General features: G+C 47.6%; 1 protein-coding gene across 2 annotated transcripts in view; it reads right to left on the reverse strand.

The window, feature by feature from the left end:
- SH3YL1 (SH3 and SYLF domain containing 1) overlaps positions 1-14916 on the reverse strand; it is a 61703-nt gene extending 46787 nt beyond the window's left edge. The window contains exon 1 of one of the 2 annotated variants that reach the window (XM_070374956.1): positions 14560-14916. In XM_070374956.1, the coding sequence (XP_070231057.1) occupies position 14560 (1 nt within the window). In that variant the 5' untranslated portion in view covers positions 14561-14916. The remainder of the gene's footprint in view (positions 1-14559) is intronic. The other variant, XM_005886713.2, reaches the window with a different exon arrangement.
- Between the last annotated feature and the right edge of the window lie 208 nt (positions 14917-15124).

The following is a 15124-nucleotide window of genomic DNA, read 5'->3' on the forward strand; positions in this document are numbered from 1 at the left end:
AGGCTAAAGACATGTAACTGTTTTTGATATTCCACAGTGATCCAGAAAAAGTGTATATGGTGGGGGCATTTCCAAGTTTTCAACACAGTACTGACGCAGTGAACAGACTGAAAACCGCAGCCAGAGTGAACAAGTGATGGAAGCCAGCCCCACTTGCAGTGATCATGACGAGGGAGGGAGGCGCTGAGCCGCAAGAGTCAGCAGGGCACACAGGGACACGAGGGGAAAACTGACGAGACTGCACCTGTCTGCACACTGCACCCGACTAGGCAGGCCTCTGTTCTCTTACGAAGCCTTGCTCCTAACAGAACGGACAGCTGCAGGCGGAGGGCTGCTGGGTGAGTCGCGCAGCTGGGCAGGAGTTCCCACCCACGTCAGCGCAACGCTGTCCTCGGGAGCGGCTGCTCAGATAGCAGGGCAGCATGTTTCCCCACCCTTTCCCTCTCCTTCACTGGCTGCGGGGAGCTGCCATGACCTGGAGCATGAGGGGGGAATAACTCTTATAGTGGCAAGAAATTGAGATTTGTGGGCTTGTTGTTGCGGCTGAAACTTATCATCTCTCCATGGCATTACAGAATATGGGAAAGTATTTGCAATTTTTATTTTCTTTAGAACTAGACTTGACTTGTTTTATATACATTCTAATCACTCAATTAGTTTGGGGAGGTAGATAAATGGGTAAAAACACTTTTAAGATATAACATACATATGTTAATATCTTTCTCTTTGATTACATAGCTTTTATAATAAACTATTTGCAAGTCCTTCTTAAAGAAAGCAAAGATGTGGCTTTTGCCTTTTCATTAAATGTTAAAATGGATGAAAAGATGGATCTTGGCTGCACCTGGAAACAGCCTCACGTCAGAGGGCCCTCCCTGCACTCCCCCCCTGACCCCTGAGTTATGCCAGCTCCTGTGGCTGTAACCTCCCGCCCGCCTGGAGGAGGTGCAGGTGGAGGCATGTGGCAGGTATACCGGGACCTTAACTGTGGGAACCATTCGCTCTGAAGGGGGACATGTGCAAGGACGCAGCCCTTCTTGGAGGAGGTGAGGCTCAGCCGCAGACAGCACAGCGCCGTGCTCCACCAGGCTGGGCCCCTCTGGGAGCTGTGCCCAAGGGTAGAGGCAGACGTGGGATCTGGGTGAGGCGGGGGCGGGACCCTCAGAGCCTGTGGGGGCTCCAGTTTCTGAGTGGAGGGGGCTGTGTGGAGTTCTCTGAGGGCTTTTCTTGGGCCTGTGGCTCAGAAGGCTCTGCCGGATGACCTCTCACCACTCGCTGACCCCGCCTGACCCTTCCTGAGGAAGCTGGGCATTGGCCCCTCTAAAGGAACTCTGCTGGTCCTCTCGGAGCACACGATGAAGGCCGCGTGCGAAGCGGAGAGCACCAAGGACTCGGCAAAGCCACCTGTTCTCCTATGGCCTGGATGTGAGAGTGCTGCTGCTGCTGCTGCTAAGTCGCTTCAGTCGTGTCCAACTCTGTGTGACCCCATAGACGACAGCCCACTAGGCTCCCCTGTCCCTGGGATTCTCCAGGCAAGAACACTGGAGTGGGTTGCCATTTCCTTCTCCAATGCACAAAAGTGAAAAGCGAAGTGAAGTTGCTCAGTCCTGTCCGACCCTTAGCGACCCCATGGACTGCAGCCTACCAGGCTCCTCCATCCATGGGATTTTCCAGGCAAGAGTACTGGAGTGGGGTGCCACTGCCTTCTCGGATGTGAAGAGTGGTTGGTTGCAAAAAACCAAATCAAAAGAACGTTTCGGGGGAGAACACACTTTCAAAGATGAAATAGGTAAAATCCCGTCATAGATTAGCATTGACAGCTAAACACTCGTGACCTGTGGTGATAAAGGGCACTAAATAGTGAGCTCAAGTCGAAAGTGTTCTCCCACAAAGAGAATCGCATTCCACGCATCAGTACACTTGGATTACAGAAGAAGTGCTCAGTTATTGTTACAATCCAGTTACCAATAAAATCTGTGGAAGGTTGTTTTCTCTCTTGTGTGTCAATGCACAGTTATGCCTCTTGGCTGCCAAAGCCTGATCTACTGGCTGGCTGGCCCTACAGGAAAAAAATGGCAACCTCTTAAAATACCATTCATTCTTCAAGATCAACTTTAAACGCTTTTTCTACTTGAAATCATTGCACACAGACAGCCCTTTGAGGAACTGAAATCTTAGACCAGGCCTGAGATTTGGCACAAAGCCCTCCCACCCACCTGCCCTGCTCCAGGCCATCCCTTCCTGGGGCAGCTAAGCAGAGCCTCACCACTTGGACCACACAAAACACGGGTGAGCTGAGGGATGAGGAACAGCCCTACCCCAGGCCTGGAGGGCGAGGCCCGGGGGCCAGCAGCACCAAGGCTGCTAACGCTGACTTCATCTACCTTGCCAGCTCAACACTGTCACTTGTCATCTGACTCTACAAAGATTAGGTCACTGCAGGTGCAGACCTTCCACACACCCTGAAGGGAGTACAGGCTGGAGATCAGGAACAAAGCCCTCTCTGCTCTGGAAAAACTGGTAGAACAGGCCTTCAGATAGATATTTTCAGGAGAAGATTTTAAGAGCCCAATTTCTTGCCTTTTCTCATATCTAGAAGAGCACTAAAATCATAAATGGAGACACCCCTTCCTTGTGACGGGCAGCAACTTCTGCCAAAATGTGTGCTTGGCTGCAGGTACCCCCTTCAGCAAAACAGAAGTACTGGCCTCCCCGCCCTATCTCTTCAGAGCAGCTCCTCAGCAGAACCTCCGCGACGGTCTGCTGGGTTACGGTCCTCGTTTTGCGCCCAATAAACTGAACTCTCAGCTCTCACGCTGTGCATCTCTTTCGGTCAACAGCCTCTAGGAATGAGCCAAGAGGTGGAGGCTACGGTCTTCTCAGCCTCCCCAAGGCGCCATCCTCTTCTATTCACACTCAACCCTAGGCCTGTGACTTTAAACACCATTTATATCTGGTAATCCTTTCCCGAAATGCCAGACTCAGAGTATCAGTTACTAATTGACATTGAAATCAAGTCAGCATCTCAAATAAATCACATTTAGACATTACAGTGACGCCCAACTCCTCTCCAGCCTGCTCCCCAAGTTTCCTTTCCAGGTGGGCTTCATCCATCAGGGAGCGCACTCTCAAACCCCAGGCCAGCTGGGGCTCCCACGTTTCTCTCGTGCCTTGCCATCCCCCAGTACACAGCTCCGAACACAAACCTCCAGCTTAGAATCTGACTGCAGCTCACCCTCCTCCCACCTCCAGTCTGGCCCAGGGAGTATCAGTCCTGTGGTGTCCATTCAGCAGCCTCCTCTGGGGTTTCTGGTTCCAGTCTTGAACTCCTGTGGTCATTTCTCCGAAGAAATGCTCTAGGTAATATCTCAAACAATACCCGTCCACTGATAACACCCTTAAAGTTCCTCCATCACATTCAGCCTGCACCATGACCCGTATCTGTGTGGGGCAGATGCGGGGTGGCTGGGCTTGCCGGGACTGAACAATAAGGCCGAGGAGCCAGAGGAGAGGACAGACAGGGCCCAGAGCTCGGCGGGCTGCGGGTCATGTGGGCGGCGGATCAGCCCCAGGGTGGCCAGTGCCAGCGGTGAGGCTGAGGAACCATGGGCTCCGAGTGTGCTCCAACCTCAGCTCCCACCTCCCCAGACCCCTTTCCGGGCACTCCAGCATGGCTTCTGCCAAGGCCCCTGGGTGGCAAGCTGATCGACACTGGGTGGCCAGTAAAGGTTTACAGGCTCAGTGAGGACCAGCTGTGGGACAACCAGGGTGCCAGCATGCTGTCCGGCTACGGGGAGTGGCTGAAGGGCATGTCCCTGCTAGTCAGGGCCTGACAAAACGTGGTCTGCTGGAGAAGGCAATGGCAAAACACTTCAGTATTCTTGCCTTGAAAACCCCATGAACACAATGAAAGGCAAAAAGATATGACACCAGAAGATGAGCCCCCAGGTCAGTAAGTGTCCAATATACTACTAGGGAAGAATGGAGAAATAGCTCCATAAAGAAGGAACAGGCTGGGCTAAAACAGAAACATCACTCAGCTGTGGATGTATCTGCTGTTGAAAGTAAAGTCCAGGGCTGTAAAGAACAATACTGCAAAGGAACCTGGAATGTTAGGTCCAGGTTCAACGAATCAAGGTAAATCAAGGTAAATTGGACATGGTCAAGCAGGAGATGGTAAGCATGAACATCGACATTAGAGGAATCAGTGAACTAAAGTGGACGGGAATGGGCGAACTTATTTCAGAAGACCATTATATCTACTATGGTGGGCAAGAATCCATTAGGAAAAAAAGGAGTGGCCCTCACAGTCAACAAAAGAGTCCAAAATGCAGTACTTGGATACAGTCTCAAAAACAACAGAATGATCTTGGTTTGTTTCCAAGACAAAGCATTAAACATCACAGTAATTCAAGTCTATACTCCAACCACTAATGCCAAAGAAGAGGACATTGGATGGTTCTATGAAGACCTACAAGAGCTTCTAGAACTAACACAAAAAAAAAAAAGATATCCTTTTCATCATAATCAGCTTCCCTCGTGGCTCAGATGATAGAGAATCTGCTTGCAATGCTGGAGACCCAGGTTCGACCCCTGCCTTGGGAAGATCCCCTGGAGAAGGGAATGGTTACCCACTCCAGTATTCTTGCCTGGAGAATCCCATGGACAGAGGAGCCTGGAGGGCTACAGTCCCTGGGGTCATGAAGAGTTGGACATGATTGAGTGACTAACACTTTCTTCATCACAGGGAACTGGAATGTAAAGGTATGAAGTCAAGACATATCTGGAGTAACAGGAAAGGTTGGCCTCCAAGTACAAAATGAAGCAGGGCAAAGGCTAACAGAGTTTTGCAAAGAGAACACACTGGTCATAGCAAACACCCTCTTCCAACAACACAAGAGATGACTCTATACATGGACATCACCAAATGGTCAATACTGAAATTAGACTGATTATATTCTCTGCAGCTGAAGATGAAGCAGCTCTATACAGTCAGCAAAAACAAAACCTGGAGCTGGCTGTGGCTCAGATCATCAGCTCCTTACTGCCAAATGCAGGCTCAAATTGAAGAAAGTAGGAATAGCAAGGAGAGATAAGAAAGCCTTCCTTGGTGATCAATGCAAAGGAATAGAGGAAAATAATAAAGTAGGAAAGACTAGAGATCTCTTGAAGAAAATTAGAGATAACAAGGGAACAATTCATGCAAAGATGGGCACAATAAAGGACAGAAATGGGATGGCCCTAACAGAAGCAGAGGATACAAGAAGAGGTGGCATGAATACACAGAAGAACTATACAAAAAAGATCTTCATGACCCAAGAACTACAATGGTGTGCTCACTCACCTAGAGCCAGACATCCTGGAGAGTGAAGTCAGGTGGCTCTTAGGAAGCTTTACTATGAGCAGAGCTAGTCGAGGTGATGGAATTCCAGGTGAGCTATTTCAAACCCTAAAAGGTGATGCTGGTAAAGAGCTGTACTCAATATCCCAGCAAATTTGGAAAATGCAGCAGTGGCCACAGGACTGGGAAATGTCAGTTTTCATTCCAATCCCAAAGAAAGGCAATGCCAAAGAATGCTCAAACTACTGCACAATTGCACTCTTCTCACACGCTAGCAAAGTAATACTCAAAATTCTCCAAGCCAGGCTTCAACAGTACATGAACCATGAACTTCCAGATGTTCAAGCTGGTTTAGAAAAGGCAGAGGAACCAGAGATCAAACTGCCAACATCTAAGGGATCACTGATGGAGAAGGAAATAGCACCCCACTGCAGTACTCTTGCCTGGAAAATCCCATGGATGGAGGAGCCTGGTGGGCTGCAGTCCATGGGATTGCTAAGAGTCAGACACGACTGAGCGACTTCACTTTCACATTTCCCTTTCATGCATTGGAGAAGGAAATGGCAACCCACTCCAGTGTTCTTGCCTGAAGAATCCCAGGGACGGGGGAGCCTAGTGGGCTGCCCGTCTATGGGGTCGCACAGAGTCGGACACGACTGAAGTGATTTGGCAGCAGCAGCAGGGGATCATTGAAAAAGCAAGAGTTACAGAAAAGTATCTACTTCTGCTTTATTGGTTACACCAAAACCTTTGACTGTGTGCCTCACAACAAACTGTGGAAAACTCTTTAAGAGACAGGAATACCAGTCCACCTCACCTGCCTCCTGAGAAATCCGTATGCAGGTCAAGATACAACAGTTAGAACCAGACATGGAACAACAGACTGGTTCCAAGTCAAGAAAGTAGTACATCAAGGCTGTATACTGTCTCCCTGCTTACTTCACTTATATGCAGAGTACATCATGTGAAATGCTGGGCTGGATGAAGCACAATCTGGAATCAAGATTGCCAGGAGAAATATCAATAACCTCAGATATGCAGATGACACCACCCTTATGGCAGAAAGTGAAGAGGAACTGAAGAGCCTCTTGATGAAAGTGAAAGAGGAGAGTGAAAAAGCTGGCTTAAAACTCAACATTCAGAAAACTAAGATCATGGCATCTGGTCCCATCACTTCATGGTAAATAGATGGGGAAACAATGGAAACAATGACAGACTTTATCTTTTTAGGCTCCAAAATCACTGCAGATGCTGACTGCAGCCATGAAATTAAAAGACACTTGCTCCCTAGAAGAAAAGCTATGACCAACCTAGACAGCATATTAAAAAGCAGAGACATCACTTCGCCAACAAAAGTCCACTTAGTCAAAGCAATGGTTTTTCCAGTGGTCATGTATGAATGTGAGAGTTGGACATGTGAGAGTGAGAACTGTACAGGAGTTGGTGACCAAAACCATCCACAAGTAAAAAAAAAAAAAATGCAAGAAGGCAAAATGGTTGTCTGAGGAGGCCTTATAGACAGCTGAGAAAAAAAGAGAAGTGAAAGGCAAAGGAGAAAGGGAAAGATATACCCAACTGAATGTAGAGTTCCAGAGAATAGCAAGGAGAGATAAGAAAACCTTCTTAAGTGAACAATGCAAAGAAACAGAGGAAAATGGTAGAGTGGGAAAGAGATCTAGAGATCTCTTCAAGAAAATTGGGGATTTTATGCAGAAGGGAACATTTTATGCAAAGATGGACACAATAAAGGACAGAAATGGCAAGGACCCAACAGAAGCAGAAGATATTAAGAAGAGGTAGCAAGAACACACAAAGAAGTGTACAAAAAGGTCTTAATGTGGATAACCATGATGGTGTGGTCACTGATCTAGAACCAGACATCCTGGAGGGTGAAGTCAAGTGGGACTTAGGAAGCATCACTACAAACAAAGGTATTGGAGGTGATGGAATTCCAGCTGATCTATTTCAAATCCTAAAAGACGATGCTGGTAAAGTCCTACACTCAATATGCCAGCAAATTTGGAAAACTCAGCAGTGGCCACAGGACTGGAAAACATCAGTTTCCAATCCCAAAGAAAGGCGATGCCAAAGAATGTTCAAATTACAGTACAACTGCACTCATTTCACATGCTAGCAAGATTATCCTCAAAATCTTTCAAGCTGGCTTCAGCGGTACATGAACAGAAAACTTCCAGATGTATAATTTGGATTTAGAAAAGGCAGAGAAACCAGAGATCAAATTGCCAACATTCGTTGGATCATAGAAAAAGGGAATTCCAAAAAGAAAACTACTTCTCCATTGACTACGCTAAAGTCCTTGACTGTGTGGAACAACAAACTGTGGAAAATTCTTAAAGAGTATGCAGGTCAAGAAGTAACAGTTAAAACCAGACACGTAACAACGGACTGGTTCCAAGTTGGGAAAGGAGTATGTCAATGCTGTATATTGTCACCCTGCTTATTTAACATATATGCAGAGTACATATGCAAAATGCCAGGATGGATTACTCACAAGCTGGAATCAAGACTGCTGAGAGAAATATCAACAATTTCAGATATGCAGATGATGGCTTAATAGCAGAAAGCGAAGAACTAAAGGGCCTCTCAATGACTGTGCAAGAGGAAAGTGAAAAAGCTGGCTTAAAACTCAACATTCAAAAAACTTAAGTTCATGGCATCTGGTCCCATCCATTCATGGCAAATAGATGGAGAAAAAATGGAAACAATGACAGACAGCCCAATTATTTTCTTGGGCTCCAAAATCACTGCAGGTGATGACTGCAGACATGAAATTAAAAGACACTTGCTCCTTGGAAGAAAAGTGAAAGTGAAAGGGTTAGTTGCTCAGTGGTGTCTGATTCTTTGTTTTCCTAGGGACATAGCCTGCCCGGATCCTATGTCCATAGAATTCTCCAGGCAAGAATATTGAAGTGGGTAGCCATTCCCTTCTCTAGCAAATCTCCCCCACCGAGAGATCAAACCTGGGTCTCCGGTAATGCAGGCAAATTCTTTACCATCTGATCCACTAGTGAAGAAATGTTATGACAAACCTATAGTGTAATAAATAGCAGAGACATCACATTGCCAACAAAGGTCCATATAGTCAAAGCTATGGTTTTCCCAGTAGTCATGTACAGATGTGAGAGGTGGACCATAAAGAAGGCTGAGTGCCAAAGAACTGATGCTTTCGAACTGTGATGCTGGAGAAGACTCTTGGACTGCAAGATCAAAACAGTCAATCCTACAGGAAATCAACCCTGAATCGGAAGGATTGATGCTGAAGCTGAAGCTTCAATATTTTGGCCAACTGATATGAAGAGCTGACTCACTGGAAAAGACCCTGATGCTGGGAAAGACTGAAGGCAGGAGGAGAAAGGGACGACAGAGGATGAGATGGTTGGATGGCATCACCGACTCAATGGACATGAGTTTGAGCACTCTGGGAGATAGCGAAGGACAGCAGAGCCTGGTGTGCTGCAGTCCATGAGGTCGCAAAGAGTCAGACACTGCTTAGCGACTGAACAACAACAACATGGGCTATATCACTACCCTGTCTATCTAATCTTTCTCACCTAATCTCTCTCTACAGTGTAAGTGCCACAGGCTAAGCACATTGACTATATTATTCGGTGTAGTATCTCCAGCACACACCCTAAGTGTATACAGTAAGTGCCCAATAAATATTTGTTAAATGAATAAAGTATTTGTGATTTTTTGGAATTAAAGGTCAAATCTCTGTGTGGACTAGGAAAGATTCATTTACTTGGAAAATCCAATAGGTTTAGAAGAATATGTGCTGAATAAGAGCTAAGGTTCCCTACCTCTCAAACTCTGTAACATTTCCCAGACGTTGAAAGAGTAGAGGGTAAGGGGGTAGTAAGGTATAAGTGGTATAGTGCCCTAGAATAGTCCTTTCAAAGTTGTCATGGGAAAGGGAAGACAAAACCAAACCAAACCAAAGCTGAGATCTGTGTGCGGCTCCAGTGTAAATGGTGCGCACCCCACTAAGACCACTTCTGCCCAGAAGGCACAGGAGAGCCAGCTGTGCCTGTGGCGGGGAACTCCACGTTGTTCCATCCGAGAGCTGGAGTGTCAGACCTTGTGAATGCAACAAGGATCATCTTCAGAATGAATGATAACTGAAGACCAAAGAGAAACCTATATGCAGGTCAGGAAGCAACAGTTAGAACTGGACATGGAACAACAGACAGGTTCCAAATAGGAAAAGGAGTACATCAAGGCTGTATATTGTCACCCTGCTTATTTAACTTACATGCAGAGTACATCATGAGAAACACTGGGCTGGAAGAAGCACAAGCTGGAATCAAGATTGCCAGGAGAAATATCAATAACCTCAGATACGCAGATGACACCACCCTTACGGCAGAAAGTGAAGAGGAACTAAAACGCCTCTTGATGAAAGAGGAGAGTGAAAAAGTTAGCTTAAAGCTCAACATTCAGAAAACTAAGATCATGGCATCTGGTCCCATCACTTCATGGGAAATAGATGGGGAAACAGTGGAAACAGTGTCAGACTTTATTTTGGGGGGCTCCAAAATCACTGCAGATGGTGATTGCAGCCATGAAATTAAAAGACGCTTACTCCTTGGAAGGAAAGTTATGACCAATCTAGATAGCATATTGAAAAGCAGAGATATTACTTGGCCAACAAAGGTTCGTCTAGTCAAGGCTATGGTTTTTCCAGTGGTCATGTATGGATGTGAGAGTTGGACTGTGAAGAAAGCTGAGCGCCGAAGAATTGATGTTTTTGAACTGTGGTGTTGGAGAAGACTCTTGAGAGTCCCTTGAACTGCAAGGAAATCCAACCAGTCCATTCTGAATCCCAGCCCTGGGATTTCTTTGGAAGGAATGATGCTGAAACTGAAACTCCAGTACTTTGGCCACATGATGCGAAGAGTTGACTCACTGGAAAAGACCTTGATGCTGGGAGGGATTGGGGGCAGGAGGAGAAGGGGATGCCAGAGGATGAGATGGCTGGATGGCATCACCAACTCGATGGACATGAGTTTGAGTGAACTCCGGGAGTTGGTGATGGACAGGGAGGCCTGGCGTGCTGTGATTCATGGGGTCGCAGAGAGTCAGACACGACTGAGCGACTGAACTGAACTGAAGACCAAAAGCAAACCTGACTGGGCAGAGATGGCAAAGACCCAACTCCTCTTCTCAAACCCACTCTGAAAAGTGACTGAACGTGAGGGCTCAGGATAAAATGCTTACATTTCTGGCACTTGAGTGTGTGGTTTGAGACTCATCCACATACCAGTCTACCATGCTTAGCTGCAGTCCTCGCAGGTCAGGAGTGCTTTTACAAAGCACACAGATGCTCAGTCTCTCTCACTGCCTTGCATTAATAAACTGCAGTGGAAATTGGTTCCTTTGGCTGCTAAATATCTATGTCTTTTGGGGGGGGACCAGCAGTTTGTCTGTTCCCCCTAAAGAAGCATCCAGAGCAGGACAGGTGACCCGTTTGCTGAATCAGAACAAGTGTCCTCCCTGTGCCACAGCAGTACTTTGTAACCAAAGCTGATCCACACCAACATCCAGCCGGGTTTGTGTGGGAGCTGTCAGAACTTTCTTGCAGGTCCTTGTGTTTGGACTTATTGCAAGATTTTTTCACCACTGGGGAGAGCCTGAGAGCAGAGCTGTGCAGAGAAGCTCTTGACTAGAGTTAGAGAGAAGCCGGGCTCTGCTGGCTCTGCTTCAGCCGGGGCTGGGCCACAGCTGAAGCCACAAGCAGCCCTTGCAGTCTCTTTGCGCTTCCTGCACTGGAGGCGGATTCTTTACCACTAGCACCACCTGGGAAGCCCCCTCTTCAGGCACAGGGGCAGTAAAATCCTCTTCTGCTAAAGCCAGTTTGGATCAGACTTTCTGGAACGTGCAACTAAAGTTTAGTAAATGATCATAAATCCTACCCTCAAAAGACCTTCTACTTTGAACTCTATCAACCAAGCAGAGTTAAACCAGTTAAACAAGAAAATTCCATGTTGAGAGTTGCTATTGCAAACATCCTGTTTAGGGAAGGTCAGAGCCTCTTTTATAAACAAGGGAAGGGAAGCTACTGGGCTGGGGAATTCAGATCCAGCTGGGATGCCTGCAGACCACTGAGCCTGAGTGCCAGACACAGCCCTGGTCACTGAGAACTGGTGTCACAAGGCTGGCAATGGTGAGGACAGCTTCATGTTCAGCTGAACTCCAGAAGAGCCTGCCTAATGCATTTGAATAGCACAGATCCTACTGAATCTCTAATAAAAGCACATTGCCCAACCATAGTTGTGTACACTGAATTTCTCTGTCAGAGCTAACAAGTAACAATAATGATTTGGAGACAAGCCTCAATTCCAGTCCTCAGTATCATGCTGTGGCTCTTCCACATTCTTCTGCTGACCATAAGGCAGAGGGGCATGGTCTGATCAGGTTAGTATCATTATGTTGCTGAAGTTATGAAGATACAGGTCACTATTAAGTTATGGTTTGCATCTGAACATTCATAAAAGTTTTAAGTCTCTTGAATTCCAAGGCAAAGCAAATTATATATAAATATTTGAGTTCCCTCCTAAGAGAAGGATGGCTGCCAAACTTCAAGCCCAGAAAATAGAGGCAAAATTTCCTTTAAAAAGTAGCTAAAATAGGGCTTCCCTGGTGGTCCACTGGTTAAGAATCTGCTTTGCAATGCAAGGGACACTGGTTCGATCCCTGGTCCTGGAAGATCCCACAGGCTGTAGGGCAACTAAGCCACGACTACTGAGCCCACGTGCCTAGCGCCGGTGCTCCGCAACAGGAGAAGCCACCACAATGAGAAGCCCACACCCTGCAACAGAAACCCTGTGCAGCCAAGAATAAAATAAAATTTTAAAAAGTAACTAAAATAATTGAAAATCCCCATACTAAGTCGTTTTTTTTTTTTTTTTAATTGAGAGGACTTTTTTAAAATACTAAGGAGAAATTTTTTACTTTTGAAACCTCAAAACCTTGAAACGACCTTAAGATGTAGAAATAATTTCCATATTGATCAGAGGGTATTAAACTCAGGGCTGGGGGCACTGGGGACAACCAGGACATTAGAATCTACTTAGAGAAAGTTGCCACCTCGGAGAGAAGTCTGACTAGTTTCCTGTCTGGCCGTTCAGAGGTCTGGAATGAATGCAGGAGAGGAATGACCCCTCCCAGCACCTCAACATTGTAAGACTTCAAGGGCTTCCAAACTTTCCTTCTGCTGACGACAAGCATCCAATATATTATTTTCCTCAACAGAGTCTCAATTACGAGAAGGCTATCTACAGGAAATTTTTTACAAATTTTTATTTTGGCTATAAATCTTAGCTAAAAGAAACTTTATATGTGATCTTTCAAAAATCTTTGAAATATTGCCTTTAGCTTTATTAGTATATCATCATGGACACCACTGCCTGATAACTATGGCCATTGTTTCTTAAACCAGTTCTTATCTTTCTGTGGTCCAGGCTTAACTGCTTCCTTTGTCTTAAGGAGACAAAGTCTGTCAGTTCTAGAAATCAAAACGGGCCCCTCTGGTCAGGTCATTAACCTTCTAGTCCAAACTTCAAACCAAATTGATCACTTGAACCCCAAACATTATCGCGGCCTTTGCCTCTGTTCTGTTCCCCTGACTGCAGGCTTTGGATAGGGGACAGAAGTATGGAGTGACGAGACCCATAACTTCCAGCGTAAGGAGACCCTTGACTTATACTCGCTTTACCATTTCTCAAACTGAAGAGTGATCCTGGCTCAGAGTAAGGCTACATATGCCACTCTAGTTCGATCACTGACTGTGAAAAATTGATTCCTCCAAAGAAAATAAAAATTCAGTGTGCTAAGGTCTTCAACTGCACAGGATGACGTCTTACCACAACTACTTGCTCATAAGGCAACTTGTAGAAAGACGTCTGTGCTCACCGGTCACTTAGTGACACGGCAGCAGCATCCCCTTGACTTGTCGGCAGTCTCTTCTTTCCAAACACCACTTCCTAATTTCTAAACAGAGAGAAACTCCCTGAGAAAATTTCCTAAATGCAATAAAAGCATCAAATCACTCTTGATGAGCAACAATTTCTTTTAAATATTTTTTTTAATCTTTCAAAAGATGAGGAGCAGTATTAACTAAGGTTATAGAATCTTTGTTTAAATAGAACATTTGTAAACCAGGCAACCAATTCTCCTTAGTTTAAGCATGATAAACAGGCTGGAAGTAATAACTTTCTTTAACCTCCAGCTGGTCACTGCACAGGTATTTCAACAGCAAGCCACACAAAGAACTAAACAATACCACTGGAGACTTGTTTCTCAGAGGTGGGTGTGTGCAGAGTGTCTGACTAACCCATTATTAACTCAGGCATCTCTCACATCCCAATAAAAGTCTCATGAGGACAAAAATGCAGAACACTGCATGTTCTGTATATAAAATAAAACCTAGAAACCTCGCCCCTTTGGTAGAACATTCTGGGGGGCCATCAGCTTCCTACTGTCTGTGGCAGGGGTCCCCTGTCTGTGTCATCCTCTCCGACTCAGCCTCAGCAGCAGCAGTGGCGATACTCCAACTGAGAGGAAGTGAAAACGACACATTTCCAGCTAGTAGGCTCCATCTCATTACCGCCTGGTCATCTACCAACTCAGAGCAGTTTCCTGCTTCTTTAAACAAGGAAAAACTACCACAGCAAAGAGATACCGGGGTCCAGGGCTCTCAGAGCCGGGCTGCAGTCAGTCTGCCCTAAGCGAGCCTGGAAGGCCTGGCAGTTACGCCTCAGGAGGTCGCGGAGCAAGGGCAGCACCCGGACTCCTGCCAGAGTCAGAGGCCCACTCAACCCCGACGGCTCTTACAGAGGTCCAGAATGACCTGCACTTACACACAGGAAACGGAAAGGACAGCAACTAATACCTGGCTTTTCAAGCTTTAAATATTTACACATCGTATAAAATGAATGATAACCGTAAAAACTGGAAACAAGAGCGCGTCTGTTTATCGAATCGACGGGGGCTGAGTCCGCATCACAACCACGTTTGTGGAGAGTCCTTTTAACTTCTGACAGCTTGTGGGATGACAGCATTAAAAGACGCGCAACAGCAAACAATCCCAGAGACACAGCTTCTCCCTTTTCCCCGAAGACTGACCCTCCCCAGCGAGACTCTCGAGGCCCGGGGGCAGCCCGAGGCCAGGAGAGGCCCGCGCCGACGCCCCTACTCACTCGCGACCCCGAGCCTGGCCCGCTCCGGCGCCCCGGCGCTGTGGACCGCGCCCGGGCAGAGGACGGGCGCTGCCGCGGCTCCGCCTCCGGGCAGGGGCCGCTGTGGGCGGCGCACACCTGGGCAGGTGAGGCCGCTGTGGGCGGCGCACACCTGGGGCAGGTGAGGGGCAGGTCCACACGCTCCCGCCGGGGGAGCACCGCTTCGTACGGGCTCGCACTTAGGGGGCGCGCCCGCCCTCGGGCCCGGAACCAGCCCGTCGTCGACGAGCGCGCAGCCCACGGCCGTCGCGCGCGGCGCGGGCCGAGCGCGGCGATCCCACCGGGCGGGGGCGGGGCCCCAGGTCTCGGGAGGCGCGAGTGGACCCGCCCCCGAGGGCGGCCGTCACGCGCAGGTGGTGGCTCGCTGACGCGCGCTCACCTGAGCGCTCTGCAAGGACCCGAGGGCACCGAGCGGGCACCGAGCAGGCCCCGCCGCGCTGGCTTCGCCCTGCGGCTCCGCGAGCCCCTGCAGCCCGGGGCTACGCCCTCTCCGGCCCCGGCGGTCACTCGGCGGCCCGAACCCCGC

This window comes from Bos mutus, chromosome 8 (assembly GCF_027580195.1).
Source record: "Bos mutus isolate GX-2022 chromosome 8, NWIPB_WYAK_1.1, whole genome shotgun sequence".
Taxonomy (NCBI): Eukaryota; Metazoa; Chordata; class Mammalia; order Artiodactyla; family Bovidae; genus Bos; species Bos mutus.